The 12,497-nt window shown below is 46.2% G+C and overlaps 1 protein-coding gene across 2 annotated transcripts in view; it reads right to left on the reverse strand.

The window, feature by feature from the left end:
* Positions 1 to 596: 596 nt before the first annotated feature.
* Positions 597 to 12,497, reverse strand: part of tekt3 (tektin 3) — a 44,474-nt gene continuing 32,573 nt past the window's right edge. For both annotated transcript variants that reach the window (XM_072483166.1, XM_072483164.1), the window contains exon 9: positions 597 to 1,686. In XM_072483166.1, the coding sequence (XP_072339267.1) occupies positions 1,470 to 1,686 (217 nt within the window). In that variant the 3' untranslated portion in view covers positions 597 to 1,469. The remainder of the gene's footprint in view (positions 1,687 to 12,497) is intronic.

Consider the following 12,497-nt stretch of genomic DNA (forward strand, 5'->3'; position numbering starts at 1 on the left):
CGGAGTCTTTGTGCGCTACAGAGGCCGACTTCTTGGCCTTTGCCTCCCTAGTAGCCCGGAGACGGATGTTATTAATGTGGAGGGACTCGAAGCCCCCCAGTGTAGAGACTTGGGTTAACGATGGCTGGGTTTCTCAGCCTCGAGAAAATAAAGTTTGCCTTAAGAGGGTCTACGCTCTCGGAGGTGACAGCCGTTTGTTGACTTTCTCGGGGAAAATTAAAATGTCAGCAGCAGCAATCCGTGTGGGGGGGTGGGGGGGGAGGGTGAGTGCTTCATTGGGATGGTGTGGGAAGACTGAGTCGCGTGGGGTAATGTCTATTTAATTGTTATTGTATATTCTCTTTTTGCACTATGTTAATGTTCACTCTAGTTTGTTTTGTTATTATTGTTACGACTGTTTTATTATGAAAAATGCTGCAAAACCTTAATAAAAATACTTTAAAAAAAATAATAAAGTTAATCATCCTTTACCTTCACTAACTATTAAAATGGTGTTTATATTTTTTGGACATATATTAGAACAAAGTAAGAGTACTAAAGGCTTTGAAGGTTAGGGTTCCATCTCAGTTACCCAATAATAAACAGAACAGGCCAAGTTTAAGGGAGCTGGTTTATGTCAAACATCATCAAATAATTCATATCAGTTAACAAAGAAAATCAAAGTAAGATGAGTTTTCACAAGAATGTCTTTTGATTATCACTGCACTAAAATAACAAGTCTTACACAATAAAGTTGGACAGCATAGACGGTATTTGTACTGTCAAGATTGTACTGGCTTTTTGAAAGATCTATCCAATTCTTCACTCCTCTTTTTGCACAGAACTGAAGATTTATTTTTCAAGTAATGTTGCTATAGTTCCAGATGACCATAGGCTGCTTTCCCCTTCCAGGGGGAGAGGTGGTGATTGAACCTGAGGAGCACCACACCTCAGGTGAGGGGCAAGGTTGATCGGCCTTCATGGATAATTTCAGCCTATACAGGAACATGCGCTGGTGGCCTCACTCTGCATCATGAACCAGCTGTCCAGTCAACAGAGTTAAACCAGCCCCCCTTTTCAAGTATATATCCAATATCCTTTTGATCATTGCTATTAAATGTAGTTTCTAAACAGATCTTTTGCATGGTCGATCTACTATATGTAAAAAAAAAAATCAAAAGTGAGAATCTTTCGTGTGATATAATCCATAAAATGTCAGTGCCATGCAGTGTACCAACATTCACTTAAAAGATTATTCGATGAGGAACAGAGCACCCATAAAGTAACAAAGTAGCGATGATGTTAAGTTTCAGATAGTCTAATTTGTCAAAAAGATCATAACTTACTGGTGTTTGCAGCATTTGTGCGTTACATGTCTTTTAAACTTAGTAAAGAACTACAATAGCTCCCGATCACCTGTGAAATAGTCTAATTTTAAGCAATTGTAACAAAACAGTAAATCTATTCATTGTAAACTAATGAAAAATGATTCACGTGTATCCAACCAGTCTTGGGGTGCTTGGAAAACCTTTGCGCATTCCCATACATTTTTCTTGGTCAATGAAGAGTGAGTTTGCTTTAACAGATAGGTCATACTCCAGGGTTGATTTTGTATGTACCAGCATTTGTAGAGTGTCTTCTGCATCCTTTAGCCTCTGCTGCAAGGTCTGGATGGTGTTATCAAGTTCACGGACTTCGTTAACAAGGCTAAAATTAACAGAATGAAAATAATGATCACAGGATACTTTGTAAGTACGGTTTTAAATGAAAAACAAGTCCAGTGATTTTTTTTTCCCAATTCCATTACTTTCCAATCTTTTTATTTGACGAGTATGAATATTCCTTACTTATTTATTGTTCCTCTGATTGGGAAATATAGGATGGGATTCTCCGGTCCCCCAGCCGCGTGTTTCTTGGCGGTGCGCCATTCACTGGCTGTGGGATTCTCTAATCGCGCTGCTGGTCAATGAGATTTCCCATTGAAGCCACCCCACGCAGGTGGGAAACCGCACTGCCTGCAGGAACAGAGAATCCTAACGGCCGGAGAATTCCGGTTATGATGTTTACTTATTTGGCCCATGTTGTATCGTTTCATTGCCGATGAATAGGGTTCTTATTTAAGACATGAATCTCCTGCCATGATGATAGAACTACCTAAGGACTACATATATTCCCAGTTCTCACTGAGAGAAAATGCATTGCTTAAATAAGTGAAACATTGTTAAGTCTAGAACATAGAACATGGAACATACAGTGCAGAAGGAGGCCATTCGGGCCCATCGAGTCTGCACCGACCCACTTAAGCCCACACTTCCACCCTATCTCCATAACCCAATAACCCCTCCTAACCACTTTGGTCACTAAGGGAAATTTATCATGGCCACTCCGCCTAACCTGCACGTCTTTGGATTATGGGAGGAAACTGGAGCACCCGGAGGAAACCCACGCACACACGGTGGGGAACATGCAGTCTCCAGACAGACAGTGACCAAGCAGGGAATCGAACCTGGGACCCTGGCGCTGTGAAGCCACAGTGCTATCCACTTGTGCTACCATGCTGCCCTAATATTAAATTAATAAGATATCAAGGTCAGTGGCTGGGCAATGCAAGTAAGAACATACATTCCATTGATCACACATAATTGTTAGATATTGACAGAAAACATTGGTTTTAGTTATTCTTTTTTCTAATTAATATTCTTATTAATTATATAAGCTGTATTCGAGAAGATCCTATAGTGAATTGTCCTATGCCCAATTTCAACACATACAGAGTAATTTAAAAAATAGAAAAATATAACTGACCTAAGAGAATGAGCAGAGAAGACAAGAGATAAAGACCACAGTGAATAAATATTGGAATTATTTATGTTGGAGAGTGAGCAATGTAACAAATGACTTTACCACTATGGGTTAGTTTCCCTTTCATCTCTCTTTTTAAATAAATTTAGAGTACCCAATTCATTTTTTTTTCCAATTAAGGGGCAATTTAGCATGGTCAATCCACCTATCCTGCACATCTTTGGTTGTGGGGGCGAAACCCATGCAAACACAGGGAGAATGTGCAAACTCCACACGGACAATAACCCAGAGCCGGGATCGAACCTGGGACCTCGGCGCCGTGAGGCAGCAGTGCTAACCAGTGCTAACCACTGTGGAAAACCTGGAGCATGACATCCACGCCATAAGTGGTGGGGTCCAAGGCATGGTTCAGTCTGTGACGACCATGGCTGAGGGCCTCGGCATCATGTCTCATACACTGAGGGACATGTCCCGGCACAGGTGGACATTGGCGAGGCACTGCAAAGCTTGGCCCAGCCACAGAGGACCATTACTGAGGGCTTTGACACCATGGTGCAGACAATGGGAAACCTCCAGGATTGGCAGTGCTAGGTGACTCAGAGGCTTCTGGAGCTCACTCCAGCTGCCCCTCCATCTCATGGAGTCAACCAGGGACCCACAAGCACCCCGAGGCTGGCAGCCATCTTGGGACCTTCCACCAAGGAGACTCCGGCAATCTCCAGTTCTTCTGATTCCACCCCTCCTGACACCAGTGCATCTCAAAGACCAGGACAGGGTGACACGGCGACGCCTTTGACACCGGTAAGTTGGCCAGGACCATTAGGCCCAGGCCCTCCAGAGGACGACTGCCAAGGGCATCAGACGCTGTTGGGCATGGAAGGCAGCAGGCCTCCTCCACTTTTGATGTGCATACTGGAGGGACACCTAGATATAGCAGATTAAAAAGTTACAGGAACACTGTGTGTACAGGCACTGGTGAGGCCAGTCATCATATTTAGGGAACGGATGTACGCACAAAGGGTGGTTATGGTTTAAGAATGACTCCAGACTGGTCTTTAGGTTCAAGTTATTTTATTGCAGGCCGCCTGCACAGAGCTGTTGACTTACAAGGAGCTCAATCCCCAAAGTGTTGCAGCTATCTCTATTTATAAAACAATCAATGCCACAGGTTGTGCTGGCAATTTTCCTAATGAGGCAATTGCCACACTGATTAATGGTACTTTGACACTGTATAAATGTCACATCCTCCGGGTCATCCTCAGGCTTGTCCTCCACTCCCTCCTGTGTTCCTCCTCAGACGAGGCCGTATGTTCCTCCTCCAGCACGTTGCCCCATTGTTGTGCCAGGTTGCAGTGGGCCTGGCAGACTACATCAAAACTGGGGGCTGTACTGCAATGCACCGTCAGAGAGGTCCAGGCAGCGGAACTGCATAGCAGCCCGATGCAATGCTCAATGACAGCCCGGGTTGGAGTGTGCGCCTCGTTGTAACAGGACACCGCCTCAATCTGGGACCTGCGCACTGGCATCATCAGCCATGATATCAATAGATATCCCTTGTCCCCCGCAAGCCAACCCATTAGCCTGGAGTGAGCCTGAGCAGGGCCCCCCTGTCACTGTGGTGCAGACTGCAGCCTGCATTGGCCTTGATGCAGCCAACAAAATCTTCTTGCCTCGACTGCGACGTGCAGGACGATAGTATCTCAGCTGGATCAATCCCAGAAATTCATCTTTATCGGGAAAGATATGTGGAGTAAGAGAGGTGCTAACAATCAGTAAGGTCACCCATCCCAGAACCCTCAACCCCCCAGCCCTCCCCACAACTCCTTCTCTTCATGATCCTGCCAAATGATCACCCAGTGCCCTCAGCAAGTTGCCTGGCCCGTGACCCTCAGCCCTTTCCATTAAAGGAGTCTTCCCCTGACCACGACTGGGCAAATGATGCAGCTGAGAGCGCTGAGACATAATGATGATGGCCAGTGGTTGTAGTAACATGACTTGCTGGGCTGCGAGTGGACACAAGATCTAACAGAGTCCACGAGGGAGATAAAACCATGTGTGGTCGATACCCAGACTTGGACAACCCAAAATCTTATTGCTGTCATACCATCGCACTTGGGCTGCCTGAACCTGCACTGTGCCTTTAAGCCCGACGTAGAGTCTGTGTTGCAACCCTCCCCCACCCTTAACATGACTATCCAGCCTTCTCTCAGAGTGTCATCCAGCGAGCCACTTCTGCTGTCAACCTTCACTCTGCACACTTACTCCCGCCCAGATCAGGAGCACCGGGACCCCAGGCCACAGCCAGCAATATCAGGGAGGTCGTGGTCAGCTGTCTTCTGCTCATCAGATAGTTACCCTTTGGCTGCGAGACGGTCCTCAGTGGTGAACCCCGGTCTTTAATGTGTGAATGTTGCCAGCTGCAGGCACCTAAAGTACAGGCATCAAAGGCAGCAAGACATACAGTCTAGAATAATTTATCTCAGACAGGACACTGTATCTTTCGAGGAGACACTGCAGAGTTCAAGGGCCGTCAAGTGCTATCACAACTAACAAGGCCTATCCCTCCTTTGAGATGGCATTCAGCTGTCAAGTTAGAAGCTTGTTAGAGACATTAGGGTGAGAAATGGAATATAAACAACCAAGTACAAATGGATAAAAGACATACTGCAACACTGAAACCACAGAGCCCATTAAAACTTCAAGGAGACTTTAATGGGCTGTTGACAAGCAAGTACAAAGCGGAAGCTTCAAGGGGGCTAAAGTGGACTTTAAATTGGCTAATACAAAACGGAAACTTCAGGGGGGTAAAATGGACTTTCAAGGGACAAGCTGCTGCTTAGCTCTGTCCTGTGAGAGTTTTGTAGGACAGATAGGCTGCAGCTGAGGTTTGTCTTGGTGTTGCTGATCGCAAAATGAAACTGGCTTCAAAGATTCAAATATCCAAATCCCACTGCCCTACCCAGCCCAGGGACGACCCCCGACCTGGCCCCCTCCAGCTCCCAACCTCCCAGCCCCAAATGCCTTTGAAGGAATGGTTGGCTCGGTGGTACAGTGGTTAGCACTGCTGCCCCACAGTGCCAGTGCTGAGCTGCCGCCTTATTCTACTTTAATCTCGTTAATGAGGTTAAAATTAATGCAAATGAGGTGTGATCAGGTTCTTGGCCTTTCTGGGCGAGATCCAGATCAGACCAGGTCGGGGGAATGGCAAACTGACACTCAGCGCAACTCGGAGTGGCTCTCCTGCCACTCTCTCGACATCGCTGGATCCGCGCTGGGTACAACGCGGCCAAGGAATCACCCCCTTGATGTCATTCCATCAGACATTAGTTTCCCGGTGGTGTGGGGTGGCTTTAATGGCAAATCCCATTGACCAGCAACGGAATTCCGACATGCCGCCGCGAAACATGTGGCGACCAAAGAATCCAGCCCATGATCTTCAGTATAATGCAGCATATTAACATTTATCTTTCTGTACTTAACTGTGCAATAAATTTGTAAATAACTATCATTTTGCTGATGAGTGAAAAATTTGGGTTCTGACAAATCTCACCTTGCAATAGCCAAATCAATCAAGTAAAACTAATATCATTCATTTTTGTCAATATAATTTGTGAGGAACAGAAACACTAATATTATTACAAGTATAAGTAATAATTTGTGCCAATAGCAGTTTAATACATCATATCTCATGGGATATTGAGTTTCCTCACTCTTGGAATAAGCTAAACTTCAGGCACTGTCCATTTTCAAAAATAATTCTGTTCAACCGCAATGCTGTTTCTTAAAATGGAAAATAGAAGTACAAAACATGTTTGCTACTCTCTCACAATGATCATTTGGACATGCTTAATGTTCAGTAGCTTTGCATGTTGTAAAAATGATTTTCGGAAAAACTGTGACTACCCACATTCCACTAGTGTTAATAGATTCTCTGGAAATATCTTCATGAGTTCGTAAGCTCATAAGATATAGGAGCAGAATTAGGCCATTCGGCCCATCGAGTCTGCTCTGCCATTCTATCATGGCTGATATGTTCCTCATCTGCTACCTACAATGTTACAGGCCAAGGGCTAGATTGCGAAAACAGCCAGAATATCTCCTCCCTAGAACACATGACCTAGGAGCGGGAGTAGGCAATTTAGCCTCCCGAACCGAGCACCCTCAATGTGATCATGGCTAATTCCATCCTGGCCTCAGCTCCACCGTCCTCCCCGTTCTCCATAACCCTTCAACCCATTACCAATTAAAAATCTGTCTAACTCCTCCTTAAATTTACTCACTGGCCCTGCATCCACCACACGCTGGGGTAGTGAATGCCACAAATTCACAAGGGGCTGGTTTAGCACAGGGCTAAAGAGCTGGCTTTGAAAGCAGACCAAGGCAGGCCAGCAGCACGGTTCAATTCCCGTTCCAGCCTCCCCGAAAAGGCGCCGGAATGTGGCGACTAGGGGCTTTTCACTGTAACTTCATTTGAAGCCTACTTGTGACAATAAGCGATTTTCATTTTCTTTGGGAGAAATAGTTTTTCCTCAAAGCTGTTTTAAATGTGCTACCTCTTATTCTAAGATTATGACCTCTCATTTTAGAATGCCCCATAAGAGGAAGCACCAGCTCCACTTCTACTTTATCCATATCTTTTAGCGTCTTGTATACCTTAATTAGATCTCCCCTCATTCTTCTAAACTCTAGAGAGCATAGACCAAAAATTTCAATCTCTCCTCATACACCAAATCCCTCATTCCTGGAATCAATCCAGTGAACCTCCTCTGAACTGCCTCCAACGCCCACTGCATCTTTCCTCAAATAAGGGGACCAAAACTGTGCACAACACTCCAGTTGCGGTCTTACCAATGCCTTGTCTAGTTGCAACAACACTTCCTTACCATTATACGCAATTCATTTTGCTATAAATGACAACATCCCGTTTGCTTTCCTTATTATCTGCTGCACCTGCTTGCTCGTTTTCTGTGATTCATGCACGAGGACACTCAGATTCCTCTGCATCGGAGCACCCGGAGGTCTCTCCCCATTTAAATAATAAGTTGCCTTTCCATTTATTCGACCAAAATGCATGACCTCACACTTATCCACGTTAAACTCCATCTGCCACATTTTGGCCCACTCTCCTAACCTATGTATATTCATTAGTACGGTTCTTATTTCCTCATTGCAACTTACTGTCTCACCTATTTTTGTGTGATCTACAAATTTGGCTGTAGAACCTTCTATCCTTGTATCCAAGTCGTTAATATAGATTGTAAATAGCTTGGGCTATTCCTTTACTGATTCAGGATATGGCGTTTCCATTCCTGACCCAAGCACCGTAGTACACATGAGCGCTTGGTCCAATTGCGCACAAACAATAAGTTAGCTTCAATATCCTGCCACTACGGGAGTCTCCCACAATTGTAACTTTATTTACATCTCAAGTTGGAAGGGTTTTCTTTTTGAAGTTCAAACAGGTTTAAATCTTTTGTGAAGAATTCATGGTGAGTCACTTTGAAAAGCTGCAGCATTACCTTGTTCATAGCAACAGTCTCTGTGTTTCTTTCAGCCACACCGTCGCTATATTCCTTTCACACCTTTTCTACCTTTTAACAACAAACATTTCACAATCCGCTCAGTGACATCTTGGTGACTCAGATGACACAATGGGGGCAGTTTGTATCACTTACTTAAAACAATGGGTGGAAGCTGACAGATTGAGATGGCACTCTGATATTTTTGAAGTTACTAAGAAGCAAACTTGTAGATTAAGTGTTTAAACACTCAGGATCATGCTACGTCTGAAAAGCAGCTTGCCGCTGTTGAAAGCCTGGATACCCCACTCCCGGGATCTACCCGGCTCGCCACACCTCGTGAGATTCAAAGCAATCTCTCGAGACGTTGCGAGGTGAATCTCGCCCACGATGGGCGGGATCACTTTGGGGCAAATCTGCATATTTGAGCAAGGCAGTAAACCTTACTCTAATGTGCAGATTCCCGAGGTACCAGAGGCTTTGGGATTCAGCCCCTTCGCCTCAGAAACCTTAGGTGAGTGCCATTCAGCACCGGTCCCAACAAAAATGGGGACCAGATGGAACGGCACTCATGGGGGGTCCCCAGCTCCATGTCCTTTGGGCTGCTGGTGCCCCCTGGGTACCATGGCAATGCCCCCTGGGCACCTTGGCAATGCCAGCCTGGCACCCTGGCAGTACCACCTGGGTGTCAGCCTGGTACAGCCCAGGTGGTGCTGTCATGGGCACTGCCAGGGTGCCAAGCTGGCATTTTTACGTGATCGAACCAGGGTTGCCCGGTGTGGATGTTGGGGTGGTGGGTTTGGGCTGGGGGGAGATTGGGGATTGTTTCAGGGGCCTCGGAGATCGGGACCCCATTTAAATGGCAACCCGATTTCCGCTTGCTGGAACTCCCCACTGTACAAAATGGGGTCATGTGCGGCCAAGTGCGGCCTCGGCCACACAATCCCCGTTCAGGTCCCTTATGAGACGCGTTCAATAGCCATGTGTGTCTCGGCACTGAGGGGAAACACATGGCTAAACTCGCTCGCCGAGGGACTTTGTCTCCTCTTGGGAGCATTGTGCCCTCAAATTGTGGATGATTAATAGATTGGGAACAATAGGGAATTCGAGTCTGACTATTCACTTCTGCACACTTTTTGACGACATGCAGAACTTGGTGTCCTGGAACAAATGCCTTATATCCTGAAGTACCGAACGTTGATTTTTAAAAGAATGTGGGTAAAGGTTTTTATACATATATTTATTAACACCTTTCATATGTAAAAAAAAATATTCTTGAGCTCTCCCAGTGGCCTATTGAAAAATGCACTGCCCAATATGTCACTGAGCAATGTAATGCAGGGAGGTCCTAGGTTTGCTTTTCAAAAGTTTGTGCTGTGTTAATTATTTCAGTCCAGATGCCAGTGTGGGGGGCTATATTTGCCGGTCTTCCATGAAGAAAGAGGATGCAATCAGCTTGCTGACAGGAATACACTGACGCCGAATGCAAAGCTCAAGTGTGTGGACTTTGAGGTGACCTGATAGAGTGCAGTCAGCACGCTCTTCACATTTGAAAGGCCTCCTGATCCTTATTGTCTCGACCCGCAGGTGGAACAATTTTATCGAGGTAATTGAGGGCTGTAAGCAACCCTTGGAACCATAGAATTTGATCTATCGGTGGAAGGGACCTTTTAAAATTATAATTCCTGTTCCAATGCATTTGTTGAAGGGACAATCATAGCAGTTAACAAGAATAAGGTTTTGTTCATTAGGTTGAGTACATGCTACGATTCCAAAATTTCAAATATATTGTGATCCCTAAGTTCTCAGTTACCCTATCTGAATCTATTTTGTGAGCTTTCCATGAAATAAAACTATTTCCTGCACAATTATCTGGAAGTAACTATGCCAAGAGACACAGAACTGTTTTCATAGCCCTAATTACAATGGTTTACCGAGCTAGTGCAGTTAGTTCAAGCCACAGCACGTCTCTCTTCTGCTCAGCTGATTGACACCCTTCGCTATACAGCAGGTCACCCCACCTAATGGATTTGATTAAGAACTGGGCAAAAAATCATCCAGGTTGGAGAGTCAGGCTTTTCTCTCTTTTTTGCCAGAGCCCCCAAGTACTATCCTCCAACGGTTCTGCGATTTCACCTCGCCACGGAGAAGCTGCACGCTATCCAGCAGGCCCACACCCCAGCGGATGCCTCGGAGCCTTGCTCTTTTCTTGGGCTTGTTAATTAGTACGGGAAGTTTCTGTCGAACCTTGCAGCCATGTTGACCCCCTTACACCGTCTTCTTCTGAAGAAACACATATAAGGCCTGGGACCAGCCGCAGGAAGCAACCTCTCGGGAGGTGAAGAAGCAGCTGTCGTCTTCCGGGTTACTGACCCATTACGATCCCATCAATCCCTTACTCATCACATGCGACGCTTGCCCCTATGGCATTGGGGCCGTTCTGTCCCACTGGATAGAGAATGGAAGGGAATGTCCAATCGCCTTCGCTTCCCGTACGTTGGCTGCAGCTGAAAGGAAGCACACACAGATCGAAAAGGAAGATCTGGTGGTCTTTGCAGTGAATCATTTGCACTAATTAATCTACGGCCACCACTTCACTATTGTTATGGACCACAAGTCTTTGGTTGAGCTTTTCAAGGAGGATAATGTGATTCCGCCCAATTATCTCACACTGATCCAGAGCTGGGCCCTGTTAGTAGCCGCCCACAAGCATTCCTTTGAACATAGGCCGAGGACTCAAATTGCTAATGCTGATGCACTGGGCCAGTTGCCTTTGTCAACAGGTCCTTTATCAACCCCCAAGACGATCGAGGTTGTCGAGTCTCTGAATTCCATGGACTCCTTGCCTGTCTCAGCTCTGTGAGTGGACCCAGGTGGATCTGATCCTGTCTAAAATTCGGCATGTGGTCTTATACAGTGGGCAGCATCGATGGCTCCCAAGGCGAGTTAAGTGCATTTTCCTCCAAGCTGTCTGAGTTCAGTGTCGAGGATGGTATCCTGCAGTGGGGTATGTGTGTAGCCATCCCAGAAAAAAGGCAGGAATTAATCTTGAAAAACTTCCACAATGGACATCCGGGTGTGTCCAAAATGAAAATGCTGGCACGCAGTTACATATGGTGGCCGGGCCTCGACGCAGAAGATGGCCCAACAATTCTCCATTTGCCAAGAGCACCAGAAGCTCCCACTGGTCATGCCCCTACATCATTGTGAATGGCTAGGCCGGCCATGGGCGCAGTTGCATGTTTACTTTGTCGGTCCATTTCAGGGCTCCATGTTTCTCTTGTTGATTGATGCCCATTCAAAGTGGCTCGAAGTGCACAAGATTGCAGGAACCACGGCACAGGCAACCATTGAGAAGTTGCAATTATTGTTTTGCACGCACGGTCACCGTGAACTACTTGTCACTGAAAACAGTGCTCCTTTCATGAGTGAGGAGTTGTCCGGATTTCTGAAGGTGAATGGGGTGAGGCCCATTCGTACTGCCCCATACCACCCGGCTTCTAATCATGCAGCAGTGCAAACATTTAAACGGGGCCTCAAGAAACAAACTTCAGGATTGGTGGATACTAGGCTGGCTCATTTTTTGTTTCACTACAAGACCACTCCGCACGTAGTGACTGGAGTAGTCCCGTGGAACCAGCGATGGGCCGAAGACTTTGTTCCCACCTTAGTATGAATTTTCCAGATATAAGGCAAAGGTGCGCCACAACCAAGAGCAGCAAGGGCAATGCCCCAGTCGAGTTGACCTCCCAGGCACTTTGTACGAGGTGACTTGGTGTTTGTTCGAAATTTTCCCGACAGTGGATCTCCGGCGTTCTCCTCCATCAGGCAAGGCTGGTTTCATACCAGGTGCAAGCCCAAGGTCAGATAATGTGGAAACACCTTGACCACCTTCGGTCCAGGTGACCGCTTCTTCGGAAATTCTTCATCCTCGTAAACTTCTTCTAAAACCACATCTGCTGCCTGACCTGGCCAAGCGGAACCCTGAGGCAGTCAAGATGCCAACATAACTGAGTTTGTCAATTCGGACTCGGAGATGGAAATGCAGGACGTCTCTGATGGAGAACCCCCAGATCCTCTGGAATTACAGCCACCACCACGTTTGTATTGGAGACGGCATTCTACATACACGCAGCCTGATCAAGCATCTCGGGTGCCTGACACCCAGCCAGAAGTGAAGAGGATCTGGTGCCCTCT

The sequence above is a fragment of the Scyliorhinus torazame genome, chromosome 18 (assembly GCF_047496885.1).
Source record: "Scyliorhinus torazame isolate Kashiwa2021f chromosome 18, sScyTor2.1, whole genome shotgun sequence".
NCBI classification, from domain to species: domain Eukaryota; kingdom Metazoa; phylum Chordata; class Chondrichthyes; order Carcharhiniformes; family Scyliorhinidae; genus Scyliorhinus; species Scyliorhinus torazame.